Raw genomic sequence first — 20523 nt, 5'->3', positions numbered from 1 at the left:
ATATTTAAATGGTTGTCCACTAGGACTCCAAGATCCCTCTCACAGTTACTACTATTGAGCAAGGCACTATTTAAAGTCCTTCACTTATTATCTCAGTTCATGTTGCAAACACGGTTTGGCTACTCTTTCAGATCAGAAATGGCTCTGCCAAAAATGACTGCTGAAATCTCACAAATCCTTCTCTGAAATCTTATCTGTTCTTTTCAAGAATGCAAAAACGTGTAATTTTCACTTCAAATCTTTGTAAAAAAAAAAACCCGAATCTTAAGATAATTCAGCCAATGTTCTCATTAAGAATGTTTACAATTTGTTTTATAGATGGTACTTTGGCAACATCTCGCTTATAATAAACAACCTCCTAAGATATGCCACGTTGCAGAGGCAGAAACTGAGGGAATTAGTGAAGATATAAAACATGATTAAATTACAGCATCTGCCACTGGTGGCATCCATGGGCGCAAAAAAAATCAGCATGGCCCTTGTGCAGAGCAATGACAGCACACTCCTTTTGTGTGTGCATCAATGTCTCATGCACACACAAAGGGGTGGGACTTCAAGTGCACAGTTGCAACATTCTCAGCTTTTTAAGTCCCTCCCTGTAGACACGGCTGTCCATCACTCTTCATTACTGATCCTGCTGGTTCCTGAAAGCTTTAGTTCCTTATTGTCGGAAGGCATGCAGATTCTGGATCATTGCCTCAGAAAATTGTTGACTTAGACAGAAACTGACAAAAAGTTGGAATAAGGAATACTGGTTGAATCACTACTGTGTGATTCATTCTGCTCACCTATTTTCATATTATTATTGATCTCTCTCACATACTTTAATTTTTATTTCATTTAGATAGTTATTTTTCTTCAATCGTATATGGCAGTGATGGCTAACCTTTTTTCTTCTTGCGTGCCGAAATCGCATACCCATGCCGATGCCCATAATGCAATGCACCCCACCCCCTCCACATGTGCACATGACCCCCCACACACACTTCCCCCACCCCCAGGTATGTGCGACTCCTCCGTGCTCCCCTCGCACATGTGTGTGAGCGCACACCCTGTTTTGGGCCTAGCAGGCCTCCTGAAACAAAAAATGGGGCATGGGGGGAGTGCCGCACACCCCCATGCTCCCCCTCACACATGTGCGCAGCACCCCCACACGTGTGCATGTCTCCAGCATGCAGAGACCCGAAAATTAGCTGACCAGTGGGAGGCATGCATGCATGCGCGGGGGAGTTGAGCTGTGTGACGACTTGCGTGCCCGCAGAGAGGACTCTGCATGCTACCTGTGGTACGTGTGCCATAGATTCACCACCACAGGTATATGGCCTGGGATGGAAAAAATATAATTTATTTCTCATCATTATCTTATTTTTTTAATTTATTAAATTTATATTGCCTCCTATTTGCCCATGGTGACTCAAGGTGGCTTACATAATTTAAAACCACATTAAAAAACCAATAAAACTAATATAAGATAAATTAATATAATAAATTCCCACACACCTCTCCTCCCAGTGATTTAAAATACCTTCCTCTTTATCAGTGGTCCCCACTTCCGGGCCATGACCTGTTCAGAACTGGACCCCATGCACACAGCTCAACTTCCATGAATGGTGCGTTGGTGTGCATGTCTGATTTTCCTCACACACACCCTTGCCCCCAGCCGTGTTGCCAAGCCACAAAGATTGGAGACCTCTGCTCTGTATGATATTCATGCATACCTTGGTGGACAATCTTTTTCAATGCATTTTTTCTGTTTTGCCTTGGGTTGTGTTTCTGGGTCACAAAACAGGTTTTTCACCATACTCTTCCCCTTTTTCACACAGTGGGCAATCTGTCTCTGAAACCCTACAAGAAGAATGGAAAAAAAACCCCACTGAATTTCATCTTTAGATGTATCTTTAAAAGAAAAACATTTTGATGCAAGGAATAGCTCATATTAGATGTTAGCACTGCTAAGAATCTGCTGAGTACACAGTTTTGCCGGAGAACATCCTGCCTGCCATTAACACTATATGCCACCACCAAATGTTCAAAACTGGTAATAAAAACTGGCAGATGCCAATATCTACTGCCTACAAAACATAGGCAGTAGATATTGGTATTTGCTACTTCTTATTCTTTTTATTTATATTTTTTGAATGTCAAACTTCAGTGGACTTTACCTATATCATTGCAGAATTTGTGTGTCCCAGAGCATTTTAAGGAATAGAATAACAGAGTTGGAAAGGACTTGTATGGAAGCAAGAAAATTTTGGAAGAAAATGCATACTTGGTTGGAAAAGATGATTAAGCAAAATATATTGTAGAACTGAAACTAGAAATATTTTGTTGGATATAGTGCTGGAAGGTTATGATAAAGGGACTTAATTGTGCATGTGCTGATAGCAGCAAGGATTGTATTTTCACAATTATGGAAAAATGAGAACACTTCATCAGATGAGGATGTAATTCAGAAAATATTAGACCATGCAGAGATGGATAAATTGACTTTAAAAATAAAAGACAAAGAAGACACTGAATATTATTTGACATGGAATAGCTTTTATGAGTGGTTCGAGATAACCCTCCAGCACTATACCCAACAAAATATTTCTGGTTTCAGATCTATATTTTGCTTATTTGTAATTCTGTTAATTATATTAGCATATTTATAATTATTAACCATCTTTATATTTAATTCATACATAGCAGTAATCTTTCTTCTTGTAATTTCTACCTCCTTTCTTATCTAATGTACAGGTGAAACTCAAAAAATTAGAATATCGTGCAGAAGTTCACTTATTTCAGTAATGCAACTTAAAAGATGAAACTAATATATGAGATACTCATTACGTGCAAAGCAGGATAGTTCAAGCCGTGATTTGTCATAATTGTGATGATTATGGCTTACAGCTCATGAAAACCCCAAATCCACAATCTCAGAAAATTAGAATATTACATGCAATCAATACAACAAGAATTGTACATAGAACAATATCGGACCTCTGAAAAGTAATCCCACGGTCATTTAATAAGGTTTTGGTGCTTTTGGCAGTGTGGGCAGGTGCCAAGTCCTGCTGGAAAATGAAATCAGCATCCCCATAAAGCTCATCTGTGGAAGGAAGCATGAAGTGCTCCAAAATCTCCTGGTAGACGGCTGCATTGACCCTGGACTTAATGAAGCACAGTGGATCAACACCAGCAGATGACATGGCTCCCCAAATCAACAAAGACTGTGGAAACTTCACACTGGACTTCAAGCATCTTGCAGTGTGTGCCTCTCCATTCTTCCTCCATACTCTGGGTCCTTGGTTTCCAAATGAGATGCAAAAGTTGCTCTCATCAGAAGAGAGGACTTTGGACCACTGAGCAACAGACCATGCCTGTTTTTCTTTAGCCCAGGTAAGACATTTCTGACGTTTGTTGTTCAGGAGCGGCTTGACAAGAGGAATATGACATTTGATCCGTTTGTGTGTGATGGCTCTTGATGCATTGACTCCAGCCTCAGTCCACTCCTTGTGAAAGTCCCCAACACCTTTGAATGGCCTTTTCCTGACAATCCTCTCCAGGGTGAGGTCATCCCTGCTGCTTGTGCACCTTTTTCTTCCACACTTTCCCCTTCCATATAACTTTCTATTAATGTGCTTTGATACAGCACTTTGGGAACATCCAATTTCTTTTACAATTACCTTTTGAGGCTTTCCCTCTTTATGGAGGGTGTCAATGATGGTTTTCTGCACAACTGTCAGGTCAGCAGTCTTTCCCATGATTGTGATTCCTACTGAACCAGACTAAGAGACCATTTAAAGTCTCAGGAACCCTTTGCAGGTGTTATGGCTTAATTAGCTGATTAAAGTGGGACACTTTAAGCCTAGAATATTGCACCTTTTCACAATATTCTAATTTTCTGAGATTGTGGATTTGGTGTTTTCATGAGCTTTAAGCCATAACCTTCACAATTATGACAAATCATGGCTTGAACTATCTTGCTTTGCATGTAATGAGTCTATCTCATATATTAGTTTCACCTTTTAAGTTGAATTACTGCAATAAATTAACTTTTGCATGATATTCTATTTTTTTGAGTTTCACCTGTATTTATGTACTCTATGTACAACAGGCCTGCTGTTGATTAGATTAATAATTTCAGTGCTTAGAAATCCTTCTTTTTTTTCCCTTCAGTTCAGTTCAAACCAGACCAGTACATAGGAACTGTTTTCAACAGGCCGAAATGGTGAGGTAAGTTGATAATAAGAATTACTCAAGAAGAAAGGATAATTATCATAAATTAACTGACAAGAGTGAAATTCCCTTTCTACCTCAATCACTCCACAGAAGCATCTAGAGGTCACCTCCAGCAATTACTTGGTATGTTATTATTAGTTTGAACAGAGGCTGTATAAAGATTTCTATGTTTTTTTATGAGAAAAGATTGTTAATTGCACAGTGTGATTTCTACATTAAATTACGGCAAAAAACCCCACTGCTTTTATTACTTGGAGTGGGAAAAATGCCACTATTTGCCCGAGGTTTAACTAATTAATGATTAGTTCATAGACAAAGTAGTTTTCTGTATGCTGATTTTATTGGTGGCCTTTCAAAGGGAATGTAAATTAACTATTAATAAAACACTATTTGCCAGTCTGAAGCAATTTAAGTATACCCAAGTCGGTACATTGTTAGAACAATGAATGAGGAGACCAAAGCAGATGACAAGAGAGAGAGGAAAGGGACTTGGAGAATTGTGATTTCTTACCACTGCCACAAGTTACACTGCAACTTGTCCACTTTCCATGTTTCCAAACGTATTCCAGCTCCTCTACTTCATTTTCCAAGCTTGAGCTTTTGCGCACAGTGTATTCATATTTTATTCCAGGGTTGTTTTCCTGAAAAAGGAGCTGAACAACATTTATTGTATGTTTCAATCACAAAATATCAAACCAGAATACTCTCTACTCTTCTCTGTTTTTAGGACTACCAGATTGGAGTTCCAAAGATCCAGCAGGCCACCTTAAGCCACCTACTACAGATCACAATCAAGGAAGTGAGAACCATCCAGACCAGAGGTGGGTTCCTACTGGTTCAACTGAACCGGTAGTGGTTTGGCGGCCTGGGTCACCGGAGCCAGCAGCAACCCAGGCCTGCCATGCCTCCGAACCGGCTCCCTAGTCGGCACGGCATGGTTTTTTTCCTCATTTTTTAATGTTCTGTGCACGTAAAGACCTATTTATGGGCAACTGCACACACACATGGAGCATGCATCTGGAGCGCATGCAAAATTGCGCATGCACCAAACTGGTAGTAATGCCGGCAGCAACCCACCCCTGATCCAGACCTCAAAAAAAAAACGTTCTCATGTAAGAATTAAAGGTAATTCTTGGAATTAAACTTGGAAACTGCAGGAGTCACTCCAGTCTTCTTTGATTTAGATATCTTGAATTTCTCTAGTTTGGTAGAAATAATAAATGCATATGACCATTGATGAATTCTCTTTGAACATTTTTAATCTCTTCCCACCAGGTTTCTTGCACACTGGTATGAACTGTAGATATATTATAGAGGTCTCTGCAGAGTATACTAAATACGCCAAGCTGGTGGCCCCCAACACTGTGATTGAAGCTTCAGCTATCACTTCAGTTTCATTGTCATGGCTACCACCTTGACTAGTGTAGATGTAAACTGCTAACAAATTCCTTTCCCGTCTGTGGATTATGTCTAGAAATCCTTCTATCTCATTCCCTGCCTCCTCACCATCTCTGGCAACAAGATGAAATAACCTGGATCTCTTTGCTTCCATTTATTTTTGCCTCCCAGATCTGGCAACTGTAATATTTTGATGTGTTCAATCTACAATCCTTTCCAGAATGCCCCAGGAATGATAATCTAATTAAGTCTGCCACCCATATGCTCTACAGCTGTAAATAATAACACCAAAATCATCTTCTTGTTGTCCAAAAGGTGCTTTTTCAGGAGACAACTGGACTTTCTTGTTTTTTCTTTGAAGATATTTTGCTTCTCATCCAAGAAGCTTCTTCAGCTCTAACTGGATGGTGGAGTGTTCTGACCGCCCTCCTTACGGTGAGTCACGCTGACACAAGATTACTGCTAGACAATTTATTCACAGCAAATTAACAAACCGACAAGACTTTGGCAACAACCCAGACTTCCACAGATAAGAAATACACACAAGAGCTTCTCCAGCTTTAGTATAACGGTTGTGTCCTGCAAAAAGCCTCCTCCCAAAGTCTCTTTTTATATACTCTCTTGCGAGGAACCTAATCACAACCACCTGGCCCCAATTATCTTCTATATCTCTGTAGTTGCTGTCGGCGCTTATCTGCCAGTCTTTGCCTGGCGTCTGGGACCACCTCCCTTATCTCCTCCCCACTGCTCCAGGGCCTAACGTCAGGGACAAACTCCCTTTGGCTTTCGCTGCTGCTCCATGCCTCAGGCGCCTCCTGGTGGCCAACCAGACTCTCTGGTCCCTGCTCGGAGTCTGAACCGTGTCCAGGGTCATCCACATCTCCCAGAGCCGATTCATAGGGTCCCTCGCTATCGGAGTCTTTTTGCAGCTCCAACGGCTCCTGCTGGGCCACAACAGTGGGGTAATGGAAGGATTTATATTCCTTGCAGACAGCTAGTCATTTGCATTCTTTTAGAGAGTCATTAAGGCCACCTGGAGGTTTATCTGTCTCCTCGGGGTGACCTGAGAAGTGCAAATGGGTGTGGAGCCTTCTTGGCTGCAGGATGTTTTCTGCCCTGCGTTCAGGGGTGATATTCAGTAGGTTCTGACCAGTTCTGGAGAACCTGTGGCGGAAATTTTGAGTAGTTCGGAGAACCGGTAAATACCACCTCTGACTGGCCCCGCCCCCATCTATTCTCTGCCTCCAGAGTCCCAGCTGATTGAGAGGGAATGGGGATTTTGCAGTAACCTTCCCCTGCCTCGCCTACCAGGCCATGCCACACCCACCAAGCCACGCCCACAGAAACGGTAGTAAAACATTTTGAATCCCATCACTGCCCGTGTCCCTTCACTGTTGAAGCCACAAGGACACAGGTCAGAAAACACCCTGCAGCCAAGAAGCCTCAACACACCCATCTCTACTTCTCAGGTGACCCTGACAACACAGATAAACCTCCAACGGCTGAACGACTCTCCAAAAGAATGAAAATGACCAGCTGTCTGCAAGGAATATAAATTGTTCCATTCCTTACCCTCCAGTCAGAGCTGAAAAAGCTTCCTGAATGAGAAGTGAAACATCTTTAAAAACAAAAAAAGTCCGGTTGCCTTCTGAAAAAGCACCTTTGGGACAACCATGACCTGGTTGACTGAGAACCTCCATAGACTCTTCTTCTTGTTGTTGTTTTCCAAATAAGAAAAAGGTGACCAATAAATACATCTAGGGCAGTGTTTCTCAACCTTGTCAACTTGAAGATGTCTGGACTTCAACTCCCAAATGCTGGCTGGGGAATTCTGAGAGTTGAAGTCCAGACATCTTCAAGTTGACAAGGTTGAGAAACACTGATCTAGGGTATACACAATTATACAATGGAACTAAACCTTTGGCTCTGGTGGAAAATTGAGAAGAATGGCAGTTTGGTAGGAGTAGACTGGGCACAATATAACCAGAAATTGACCAGGACTGTTTTCTAGAACAGGGGTCTCCAACCATGGCAACTTTAAGACTTGTGGACTTCAACTCCCAGAGTTGCTGGCTGAGGAATTCTGGGAGTTGAAGTCCACAAGTCTTAAAATTTCCAAGGTTGGAGACCCCTGTTTTAGAAGACCTTCTCAGCTCAAATGTCTAATCAAGGGGTGGGCAATTATAGGTCTTTTACAACCTGTGGACTTCAGTTCTCATGCTTAGGAACTCTGGGAGTTGAAGTGAACAGGTCGTAAAGAGGGCATTGTTATCCATCCCGATCTAATCTAAGGAGTAGTTTAGGTATTGTGGGTGGACAATTTTTGCAAAGTCCCCAAGGAAGAGAAAGCCTGGTACAGGCTGAATGAAAGGGCCGAGGTGGCGCAGTGGTTAAATGCAGCACTGCAGGCTACTTCAGCTGACTGCAGTTCTGCAGTTCGCCTGTTCAAATCTTACCGGCTCAAGGTTGACTCAGCCTTCCATCCTTCCGAGGTGGGTAAAATGAGGACCCGGATTGTTGTTGGGGGCAATATGCTGACTCTGTAAACCGCTTAGAGAGGGCTGAAAGCCCTATGAAGCGGTATATAAGTCTAACTGCTATTGCTATTGCTACACCTTAGTGGGAACCACTGATAGACACCATCTATCACAATGTTTCTCAACTTTGGCAATCTTGGCATTGACTCCAACTTTCAGAACTCCCCAGCCAGCATGCTGGAATCCATACATATTAAAGTTGCCAAGGTTGAGAAACACTGAGAATGATGGAGAGAGAAGCTTCAAGAACTGAGAAAGTGAAACCTAATGGGCTGGCTATTAGATAGAGGGGAAAAAAGCACATAGAAACAAAATGTGGGGATGGAACTTTCCATTTAACTGGAGATTACACCCAATTCACAGTGAGTTCCTTCTGAGAAATTAATTTGATGTATTAACCAGGCATATCCATGGGATCATTTATTAATGCATTGGACAACATGCCAATCCCTCAACAAAACAGAGAAAGAAATAGAGGAGATAATGCAAGCAATTCAATGAAAAGTAGGAATGTACAGGGAATTCAGAAAATTCTGAATTTATAACTGAAATTCTGGCTTAGGCCAGAAATAATTTTTATAACATTTTATTGAAGCTCCATAATTTTTGTTCCTTTCCATAGGAGGACCATGTGCAGAAAAGAACAGATTTTTCCATGCCTTTTAAGATTTAAACAGTTGAATGAATCATGAGATATACAGTACAGACTCTAAATACTGCCAATTTTTGAGATACTCCATAGCAATGTTTTGCTAGCCAGAAACTACCAGTATGAGATACAATTTCTTTAAAGTATACTTACTATTGGCTCTTACAGAGAGTATTCACCCATCCACCTGTTGTGGCCCGGCAGGAGCCATTGGAGCTGCCACCAGACTCTGACAGCGAGAGGCCCTATGAGTTGGCACTAGAGGATGTGGAGGACCCTGGACAGGGTTCTGACTCTGAGCAGGGCGCAGAGAGACTGGTTGGCCACCAGGTGGCGCCTGAGCCTTGGATCAGTGGGGAGGAGACAAGAGAGAGTAATCCAGAAACCACTTGTGAGTTGTTCCGGGATACATGCCGTTGAAGGGTTACTCGGCATCAAGAACAACTACGTAATTACAGGAGGTAATTACGCTCAGCTGTTGGTCATTAAGCTCCTCTCCCAGACTATAAAAGAGACTGCTTGTGCCACACCCTTCTTGCAGAAGTCAATGTTTGACTAAAGAGAAACAAACTTGGCAGGCTTGATTGCTGCCAGAGTTTGTTTGCATTGCTGCCAAGGTTTGTCGGACTTGCTGCCAAAGTTCTTATCTGTTTGTTTGTTTGGCTTTCAGCCACCGAGAGTCTGGACTTGCTAATTAAAGGACATTCCATTTTACGCTTGTCTCGGATTTCATTACTGAACGGAGGAGGGGGTCAGAACACCCACCCACCCATCCAAATTTATACACTATGCATATATAATATCCTAAAAGATCTTATTTAAAAAATGGACACCTATCAAGTTAGCTGCAGTAAATCACATTGGATCAAGTTCACAAGCTGTTATTTGCAGCAGTAAAAGCATGTGAGGTGAGAAAAGCTGCAAATTTGACAATTCCTTTCCTGCACTACATTCACAGCCTGTGTCACACCCACCATGTGACAGGCTGACGTACCTGCAGCCACAAGGATTCGTTTGTGGGCCCAGAAGCAGTGAGGTTTTCCAAATCCCCTTTTCTCCCATACTGAAATATTGTTCCCGCCACTTCGTAATGTCCATTCCACTGAATAATAAACCCTCCGTTGAGGTAATACTTCTGAGGATCTTCGCTTCGCAGCGCAAGGAAATTGCCTGCTTCTGACACTTCAACCACTTTGATGTGCCTTGCGCCTTTGGGAATCAGGCCAATGTCAACATAACCTATGTGAGGAAGACAAAATGGAATAAAAAATATCTCCAGGTGTTCTTGAAGACCCTGTGGACATCATCCAGTCGTCCAAAATGTTGGGACTTGTAAGCAGGCGTGGGCTTCAAACAGTTTAGCAAGGGTTCTCTGCCCGATTGCTGGGTGGGGGTGGCCTAGTCAGCCTCCTGCACCACGGTGGGGAGGGGGTGTTTTTGCCCTCCCTGGGCTCCAGAGGCTTTTCTCAGGCCTCCCGGAGGGCGAAAACGGCCTCTCCATGCTCCAAAGGCTCTCTGGAGTCTGGAGGCTGGAAACGGGCCCATTACTGGCCTTCCTGAACTTCCAGTACACCTGTTTTCACCCTCCCCGAGCCTCCATGTGTGCCCTGCACTTACCTGCATCCAAAACGGGCTGCGTGGGAACTCCTGGATGGGGAGGGGAAGGCAGGGCCAACCAGGAGTGGGATTTGGGGGTTCTCCGAACTGCACAGAATCTTAGCTAGAGGTTCTCCCGAACCCCTGCGAACCCCAAGCAGCCCAATCTTGCGAAAGGCCCAAAAAACGATAAATAGCCTACCTTGGCTTAGAACAGAGGTGAGCAATATTAACCTCTAGCACTTTTAGTCCCATCTAGCAGTTCAGGAGATTTTAAAAATATTATCAATTTTATTAATTTAATTTAATTTAAGCATCTCTTCACAGCTTTGTAATGAATGTACACCTATATCAGTGGTGTTACAGCTGGTATGCCCCGGTACAGGCGTACCAGTGCCTGCTGGGAGCAGCAGGCACTGTTCCGGTATGGTGCTTCAGAGGGCCCATCTGCCCTTCTTACCTGTATTTGAACCAACCAGGCCATTTGCACACACATCCGCAGCGTACGGTGCCTGTGCAACGCTCCGCCGAGCAGCTGGAGCATTGCAGGCAGTGGATACACATACGGGAGCAGCATGCATGCACGTGGTAGATGCCCTGCCCCATTGCAGTGTACTGGTTACGATGGGTTCCGGAACCCACCACTAACCTATATGTAGATTTTTGCCCCAGAAATTTCTAACACATACATTAAAGACAACCATTTGGTTGTTTGACAACCATTTGGTTGTTTAACAACCATTTGAAGTTACAACAGCACTGAAAAAAATTATTTGTGAACAGCCCACACACTTATGACTATCACAGTGTCCCTGTGATCAAAATTCAGACACTTGACAACTGACATGTATTTATGATCGCCACGATGTAAAAAAGATGTCGACATTCTAGAAAGAGTGCAGAAAAGAGCAACAAAGATGATTAGAGGACTGGAGACTAAGGTTAACTTAGTGACCATTCAAAGTTACAGTGCCACTGAAAAAGTGACTTGTGACCAGTTTTCAGACTTATGACTGCTGCAGCATCCCCATGGTCACGTGATTTACATTCGGATTGCTTGACAACTGGCTCACATTTATGACGGTTTTACTATCCCTGTGATCATGTGACCACCTTTCTGAGAAGCAAGTTCAATGGGGAAACCAGATTCAGTTAACAACTTTTTCACTTAGCCGCATAAATTTTGGGCTCAATTGTGATTGTAAGTAGAGGACTACCTGTAGTAGCTTGGTTGTTTAAATAATAATGTGATGTAGTAAGGCTTAATAATAACAATAAGATTATACAGTAGGGCAATATATATGGACTTCAATTGTGAACTGGGAGTCGAAGTCCACATAACTTAAATGTTCTGAGACTGAGAAGCATTGGTCTAATTCAGGGTTTCTTAAACTTGGCCACTTTAAGACACATAGATCTCAATTCTCAGAATTCCCCAGCCAGTATGGGATCTCTTGAATTTCTGAGAAATTTTGGTAGGGGTAATGGTTTTGGTTTTCTCTGGGAACAAGAGTGGGTGGAAAAGTGGTTTTGTTTTCGGCCTTGCTGTCAACAAGTTGTCAACCTGAAGAAAAAACTGAAAGCAATCACCTACCGTATTTTTCAGAGTATAAGATGCACCTTTCCCCCCCCCTAAAAGAGGGTAAAAATTTGGGTGTTGTTAGGTAAGCTCCCCGTTGGGAGAGCGAGTACATTCAGCGAAGTGTTGTGAGAGTTGTGTTGGAGAACACACAAACCAGCATACAGAGACACTGCAGATTCAATAGGCTTTTACTTTCGTGGAAATAGAGGTATCAGAGTCCATCAAATAGTCCAAGTCATACATGGATAAGACAGTCAGTCATCAACGTCTTTCAGTTAAGGGATAATCCAAATAACATAGTCCAGTATCATATAATCAGTTCAGTACTCAAAATTTGCTAGTAGTTGCAAAACTTACAATAGCTCACGACACTTCCAGCTTCCAAAACACTCAGATCAGATCAGCCCAGCATTTAACGAAACAGAGAGCTAACAGTCATTCTGGCTCCCTCTTATGGCCGATTGAGGAAAACAGCAACCAATCACATTATACAGTATGATTTAAAGAAACAGGTACAACATTGTTACATGATTTAAATATTGCCAATATTTAAATTGTATTAAATTATTGTTTAATACAATTTAGATTGTATTCCTAACAGGTGTGTCTTATACACCAAATGTGGCCCCACCCACCCACACCCACCATTTGGCCTCTGCCTCCCAGTAATTTACCTCTTTGCAGCAAACAGCGGCTTTAATAATCTATAGCAATCCCTGCAGCCTCTAATAGCTGATGATCAGGAGAAATTGAAAGTTAAACTGGCTGTTTGCTCCACATGGCAAATTGCTAGGAGGCAGATTTTTTTTTTCTTGTGCTAATCAGGCTGTTTGCTGCAAGGAGGTAAGTCAACAACTATAAATGCCTATAGAATGTTCAAAGCATTAGAGTTATTTTTTAAAGACTGCTTTATTATTGTTCTAGACAACTTAACAAGTGAAACTTAACAAATGAAGCTTTTTAAAATAAATGCTTGAACTGAAGAGGCCCAGTGCTGTTGTTTTAAAAAGTGCTATTCTTTTAAATAGCAGAGGATAACTATATTTCCAGAAAGCACATTTTAACAGCATCTGTACAAGTATAGTCTGAAATATAACACTACCAACAATGTATATTGTCTGTACTGTTTGTTGCAAGGAGGCAAATTGCTGGGAGGTAGATATTTTTCCCTTGTTTTCCTCCCCAAAATCTAGGTGCGTCTTATTGATTTGATTTGATTTGATTTCATTTATATGCCGCCCTTTTCCCCAGAGGGGACTCAGGGCGGCTCACAATTCAAATCAGGGAAGGGGGTACGGACAGAAAATAAAAAGACGAAACATAACAATACATAATTTAAAAACACACAACAGTCATACCATTCGAGACGGGGGCAACAGCTCTTTAGCCCCAGGCCTGTCGGAACAGCCAGGTTTTAAGGGCTTTGCGGAAGGCCTGGAGGGTGGTGAGGGTTCGAATCTCCACGGGGAGCTCGTTCCAGAGGGTCGGAGCAGCCACAGAGAAGGCTCTCCTCCGGGTAGTCGCCAGTCGGCATTGGCCGGCAGATGGAATTCGGAGGAGGCCCAATCTGTGGGATCTAATCGGTCTATTGGAGGTAATTGGCAGCAGGCGGTCTCTCAAGTACCCAGGTCCAATACCATGAAGGGCTTTATAAGTGACGACTAGCGCCTTGAAGCGTATCCAAAGACCAATAGGCAGCCAGTGCAGCTCGCGGAGGATAGGTGTTACGTGGGTGAACCGGGGTGCACCCACGATCGCTCGCGCGGCTGCATTCTGGACAAGCTGAAATCTCCGAATGCTCTTCAAGGGCTACCCCATGTAGAGCACGTTGCAGTAGTCCAGTCTAGAGGTCACAAGGGCACGAGTGACTGTTGTGAGGGCCTCCCGGTTCAGGTAGGGACGCAACTGGTGCACCAGGCGAACCTGGGCAAATGCACCCCTGGTCACAGCCGACAAATGGTGTTCGAAAGTCAGCTGTGGATCCAGGAGGACTCCCAAATTGCGAACCCTGTCTGAGGGGCGTACTGTTTGACCCCCCTCCTATACTTAGGAGCGTCTTATACTCTGATAAATACAGTATGTATTTGAATTTCTTATGAAAATATATGGGTACTAAAAATAAATAATACTTTTTATTTATTTATTTTATTTTATTTTGATTTATATTTTAACAATTTCACATAAGAATGGGTACAGGCCATAATCGTTAACTCCAGGAAAATCTTGGAGTAAAAAGGAAATAATTTGCATTGCTAGTCAAATGACAGATGAATAGAGTTTTGTCTGTTTGCATAATTAGATCATGTAGTTAACTTTTTTTATGGCTAATCTGAACTGATATTGCAGTAAAGCATGTAACAGACATCAAGAGTTTCAGTCAAAACCCCAAAGAATATCCTCATTATTTTAATTTAATTTGAATAAAATGTCGTAACAAATAAATCATTGATCTACAGCTGTCTACAACTTTCCACTAAAGCATTTACATAATGTTGCCAGAACATAATAAAATATACATCCATTTGCCTTCCCAGGCCAGTGCTGATCCAACATAGCAAATTACTTCAGTGGAATTTATTTTGTTTTCTCGCCCAGGTTTCACAATACTTTGCCAGGGAAGGCAATTAAATATGCATGTAATCTTTCAAAAATGGTTTGTGGCCAAAGTCTGAAATCTACCGGGATATACTAGCAATGAAGCATGTCTAAGTTTGCACCAGCAAATTATGATATATGTAAAATAGTCTCTCAAATACTTTGGCCACCTAATGAGAAAGAAGGACTCACTGGAGAAGAACCTAATGCTGGGAAAGATTGAGGGCAAAAGAAGATAGGGATGGCAGAGAATGAGGTGGCTGGATGGAGTCACCGAAGCATTCAGCGTGAGCTTAAATGCACTCAGGGGGATGGTAGAAGACAGGAAGGCCTGGAGGGACATTATCCATGGGGTCACGATGGGTCGGACAAGACATCGCAACTAACAACAACAAAAAAATGTTCTCAACCAAAGTCTCAATTTCTATGCTGTAATAGAATAATTAATAAAGATCTACTTTTCAGGCTGTGCAGAAATTGAGGCAAACCCTATCATCAATGAGATATCCAGATGTAGAGACATGCGTAATTGTATCCTACATAAATTAAACCACAGCACAATATCGCATTTTGTTTTTTAAAAAAAGTTTAAAGAAAAATATCACTTTTTCACCCTAACCCTAACCCTTTTTTCAATGAGATTGTAACTTTGAACTAAATGTACTGTGTAGAATGTGTTATTCCTTCAGTGGAGTTCATTTTGATCAGATCTGCTGTGTCGCATAGACACACAGAATGTGTGTTTTTGTGTGCACATGTACGCTTCGGATGCATTTTGATCTCTGTCTCCTCTTGCTTCCCTCCCTCCCTCCTTCACACAGATACTCTGTGGCCTGTGTAGTAATTAAATCTGACATGAAGGAAGAGAATTTACCTTGCAATAGACCAGCAAAGAGAAACTGACAAACTCTCATCAAAAGAGAAAAGTAGTAATGCCAAAGATCTTCCATTTCCAAAAGCTAGTTATTATGGGCTAATTTTCTTCTTGGATGATAAATCCTAAGCATAATTACAGGGCAGCCGTAGTAAAGCTTTGCTTAATGTATTGCACTTCATTTAATGTGATAAGATTTGGATGCTGCAATTTTATTCATACTTGTATGAGCATCCCCGTTCAATGCATTTCTTTGACTGCTTGGGCTACTAGATCTTCAGAAATATTTCTAGATAAGCCTTTTATTTTGCAATGACAGTGCTTGGTTCAACCAAACAGCACAGGGTCAAATAGTACAGCCCTTTGCCCTAATTCTTTCAGCGTCTCCCACCATGCATTCCACCCTTTCTCTAACTATAGAAAATCCATATGGTGAGGTGGGGGAGAGTAGATGATGACAAAATAACTGCAAAATGCCTTTCGATTCATAGAGTTAGGAACCTACCGTTACAAACATTGCTTCATATTTTTCAGCTTTCTATTTCCTCTGCACCTGCCGACTTTTAAAAAGGCAAAATAATATACAGGTAGTTCTCGACTTACACCAGTTCCCCAAGTGGCCAAGTTACAATGGCACTGAAAAATGTGGCTTGCGACTGTTTTTCACAGTTGTGACCTTTGCAGCATCACCCATGAACATGTGGTCAAAATTCAGATGCTTGGCAACTGGTTCATATTTATGACCTTTGCTGTGTCCCAAGGTGATCACCTTTTGCAACTTTCTGACAAGCAAAGTTAACGGGGAAGCAAGACCAGATTACTAACTTATCAGCTGCAGTGATTCACTTAACAACTGTGGCAAGAAGAGATGTAACATGGGTCAAAACTCACTTAACAAATGTCTCACTTCATAACAGAAATTTTGGACTCAATGGTCGTCGTAGGTTGAGGACTACTGGTACCAAGAGAGAAGGGTGCTTAAATCTGGTCCACTGGGCCCCTCTGGAAACAGTGAAGGACCAGCCCATGGTGCCACTTTCAGTGAAAATGGAGGTCGGGAGGGCTGCGCTGCCTTCCCGGGCTCTTTTTTCGGCCACAACTGCCACCTGCAGCCCTCTGCCAGCAAAAACAGAGCTCCGAGCTCATTTTTGCTGGCAGAGGGCTGTAGGAGGCCGTCGCAGCTGAAAACGGAGCTCAGGAGCCCGTTTTTGCTGGCAGAGGGTTGCAGGAATCCATGGCAGCCAAAAATAGAGCTTGGGAGCCTGTTTTCATGGGCAGAGCAGTTGGGCCACCACAGGCGCCCCTGACACGAGTGATGTCAAGCTGGCCACATTCATCCTGGCCACACCCATCCCAGCTCCCCGAGGTCAAACACGACCCTGATGCTGCCCTCAATGAAACCGAGTTTGACACTCCTGATCTAATGTTTTAGAACATTAAGGGTTTTCATGAAGAATACAAGTATCTGATTGGAAAGATGGGGGAAAAAACCAAATAGAAATACTATTTTCCTACCTTTCCTCTGGGCTGTTTTCAAGATTTATTCTTCTTGGACTGGTTGTTCATACTTTCCTACCGAATATTTGAAATGGATAAAGTAAATTGATAGCATAAGATAAAAGTTTCTTTACCTAATCCTTCACTCTGATTGAATGTTATCTTCACTGTTTGGCAAGAAGATCCATCTCCTAAGCAAACTCCGCACTGATCTTCAGTAGCATTGGAATTAATTTCATAATCACAGCCAACAGTCTAAAAGAAAAAGAGCCTTTTTCAGAATAAATGTTACACACGTTTGTCAGGATTGATATATGTATTTTTTTTCTTTAAAATATCAATTACATATAAACTAAAAATAACTTTACTCTTAACTTTACATCCTATTTACCAACGGAGCTCATATATGTCCCAAAAACTGAACATTTGAAAAAGCACCTTTGGGACAATCATGTCCTGGATGACTGAGAATATCCACAGACATGGAGCTCATAAATGTTTAAAGGAGCACTGATGAAGACAACTAACTTTCTCCCAAGTACATCACCACTCTGACCAGTTCAAGCATGTCAGTATGTTGGACAAAATATTGCAGATGGACCTATTCTATTTCCTGACTTTGAACTTGCCAAACTCAACAGCAAACTTCAGAAATGTGTGTAGCATTGATGGTGATGTTAGCACAGATGAGGATACATAGTCTGGGGAATGACATTTCTGCAACAAAACAACCCATCTCAGAAAGCATCAGGACCCCTCATTTCAACCCTGAGCTTAGATATTTCCTTTTCTTGGTGCTCTGTAGCATCCTGGAAAAAAACTATCCTACTTTTTCCCTACCAGTTCTTATGCAAAATGTTGGCCTTAATATTTGTCTCATTTAGCTTCAATGTGCCCTTGCTTTGCATTGCACTCACGTGGTTTACATAGAGAAGCCACCAGTGGATGATGTAATGAGGGGCTTTGTTCTTCAGCCAGTTAGTTTGCTGGGAAATGGGACAACTTGTCACAGCCAACTTACTGTAGCCAATTCAGCACGGCCAACTCACCATGGCACAACTTGCTGCAGCCAACTCATCACAGTCAACTCGCCATGGCCAACTCGCTGAGAAGCAATTTATCAATTCTATTTAATTATTTAAAATAAAATAAAAAATTATTGTAATTTTCGCCTTGCAAATTTCATTCCGTCCCTCCTTTTGCATCCTTTCTTTAATGATTCCATCCATTTCCTTGATATTACTGCAACTCTTGTCCCGCACCGAGTTGGTCCTGTGGCGAGATGGTCTTGCAGCAAGTTGGCTGTGGCGAATTGTCATAGACTCTTCGTTGCTGAGCCTGGCTCTCCTTAGAGGGGGTGACTGATTAAAGTGGCTTCCATAATTAAGGAAAGACTAGATTCTGGGCCACCCCACTCACAGTCCAGCACTTTAACCATTTAGATCACTCTGGGTCTCACTTTTCACAGTAGAATGAAAAAAATGCTACTGAAAGACCTTTTTAGAAAGAAGAGAAGTTCTTATGGTGGTGCAGTGGTTAGAACGCAGTACTGCAGGCTACTTCTGCTGACTGCCAGCTGCCTGCAATTTGGCAGTTCAAATCCCACCAGGCTCAAGGTTGACTCAGCCTTCCATCCTTCCGAGGTTGCTAAAATGACCCAAATTGTTGAGAACCATTAATTCTCTTGAGGCTTTTTCAGATTGGGTGTGTGAGGCGTATGCTGGAAGACACAACTATATACTATCAGAAGTATAATGCTACCTCCACACATTTTCTTTCTTTCATCTTTCCAGGAATATTATATGGCCAGAGTTAATTTTTAAAAAGTCATGGTGTGTCTTCCTATGATGCCCCAGGATGGCAGCCATACAATTTTATACTTAGTTTTTAAAAAGGTTGACTTGCAAAATGTTGATGCCTTCATATGAAATTGATGTTAGGGTGTAAAGCTAATCTTTCATCAGCTTTCAGATAAAAATGCAAGATATGTTAGCTTTCTCATGTCAGATCATATATACTTTTATGAATAAAATCAACAAAAACTTTCAAGATTTGCCTAATAGTTTCTGAGCTTTTGTTGATTGGTTTAATGACTGGACCCTGGAATTTCAAATTATTGGACTGTCCAATATAGCAGGTTTTATATTAATAATTTACCAGCTTCAAGATATGTCTTGACTCATTAGCATTTGTTCATAAATACTTGAATTAGTAGTTTGTGTTAATTACTAGATTATTCAGATGTCATTATTTCAACCCAAAGAAGAGTTATGGATTGATCTGAAGAGAATGCCTTTTATTCTCAGTAATCATTACCAATCTCACAATTTGAAATCATACAAAATAAAGTAATTGTTATCTTATAAACTGCCATCCAGATTTATGTCTCCACAGCTCCATTAAGAAGTCTGAAACCTTTACTCTGTTTGACAGTCATCATCTAAAACAGGGATGTCAAACTCGATTTCATTGAGGGCCATATCAGGGTTGTGTTTGACCTCGGGGGGGGGGGGGGGCTGAGGTAGAGGGGTCAGGGTGGGTGTGGCCAACTCAACATCACTCCTGTGGTGGCCCAAGCACTCTGCCAGAGAAAACAGGTTCCTGAGCTCAGTTTCTGGCTGCCACAGCCTCCTGCGACTCTCTGCCAGTGAAAACGGAGCTCAGGAGGGCCACATATTCCATTTTCACTGACAAGAGGGTTGCAGGAGGCCATGGCAGCTGAAAATGGAGCTTGGGAGTCTGTTTTCACCAGCAGAAGTACAGCAGGCTGTTTCCAGAGCAGCCAGATCTAAGTACCCTGCGGGCCGGATCTGGCCCCAGGGCCTTGAGTTTGACACCCCTGATCTAAAATAAGGAGTATACTATTATTATTATTAGAACTATTATGGGGGTTTTGCAATGACAAAAATGGGCAGGTTCCATCTCTAGGTCATCAGGAAAATGCTGGTCTGGGACATTAGAAGAATAGAATTTCTCAGAGCTAGCATTTAATATTTTGCCACTTTCAGCAGACATGGGTAACATTTGATGGGTATGGAGCTTCAACTCAACCTCCCCATTATTTGGGGGCCATCAAAAACTTATCAAGTGAAATGGGACATCATGAAGCGGAGAAGACTTAACAATTTGTACCATTAAGGTTTTCTGCAGTTTATTGGTGCATCCAATCTCTCAAATCTAATTAAAACTACCTCCACTGAACAAGCTATTTCAAATGGTTTTTGAGAATTAAAATATCAACTAGAAATCTCTGATTATTCCTATGGACCATTCCTATGAAATCTATTTTCCATAACGAATTTCAAAGAAAGTAGGGGAGGATGAAGCGATGACCTACTTAAACAGCTTACCCTGTTTCCCCCAAAATTAGACCTCCCCGGATAATAAGCCCAATCAGGCTTTTGAGCACATGTGCTAAAATAAGCCCTCCCCTGAAAATAAGCCCTCCCCAAAATATTGCAACACAGCAGCCGCCATGAGGTGACCTCACTCGCCGCCTCCTGCACCTCAAAAAATAATAGGACCACCCTGAAAATAAGGCCAAGTGCCTATTTCAGAGTCAAAAGAAAAT

At 42.0% G+C, this 20523-nt stretch overlaps 1 protein-coding gene across 1 annotated transcript in view; it reads right to left on the bottom strand.

The window, feature by feature from the left end:
• ADAMTS12 (ADAM metallopeptidase with thrombospondin type 1 motif 12) overlaps nt 1-20523 on the bottom strand; it is a 202623-nt gene that overhangs the window by 42342 nt on the left and 139758 nt on the right. Inside the window, exons 14-17 of the mRNA XM_032213898.1 lie at nt 17087-17207; nt 9803-10047; nt 4736-4877; nt 1719-1845 (exon numbers count right to left, since the gene is read on the bottom strand). Coding sequence (XP_032069789.1) covers nt 1719-1845; nt 4736-4877; nt 9803-10047; nt 17087-17207 — 635 coding nt within the window. The remainder of the gene's footprint in view (nt 1-1718; nt 1846-4735; nt 4878-9802; nt 10048-17086; nt 17208-20523) is intronic.

Source organism: Thamnophis elegans, chromosome 3, assembly GCF_009769535.1.
Source record: "Thamnophis elegans isolate rThaEle1 chromosome 3, rThaEle1.pri, whole genome shotgun sequence".
NCBI classification, from domain to species: Eukaryota; Metazoa; Chordata; class Lepidosauria; order Squamata; family Colubridae; genus Thamnophis; species Thamnophis elegans.
The sequence above is the reverse complement of the archived record's forward strand: the minus strand, read 5'-3'. Positions and strand labels throughout refer to the sequence as shown.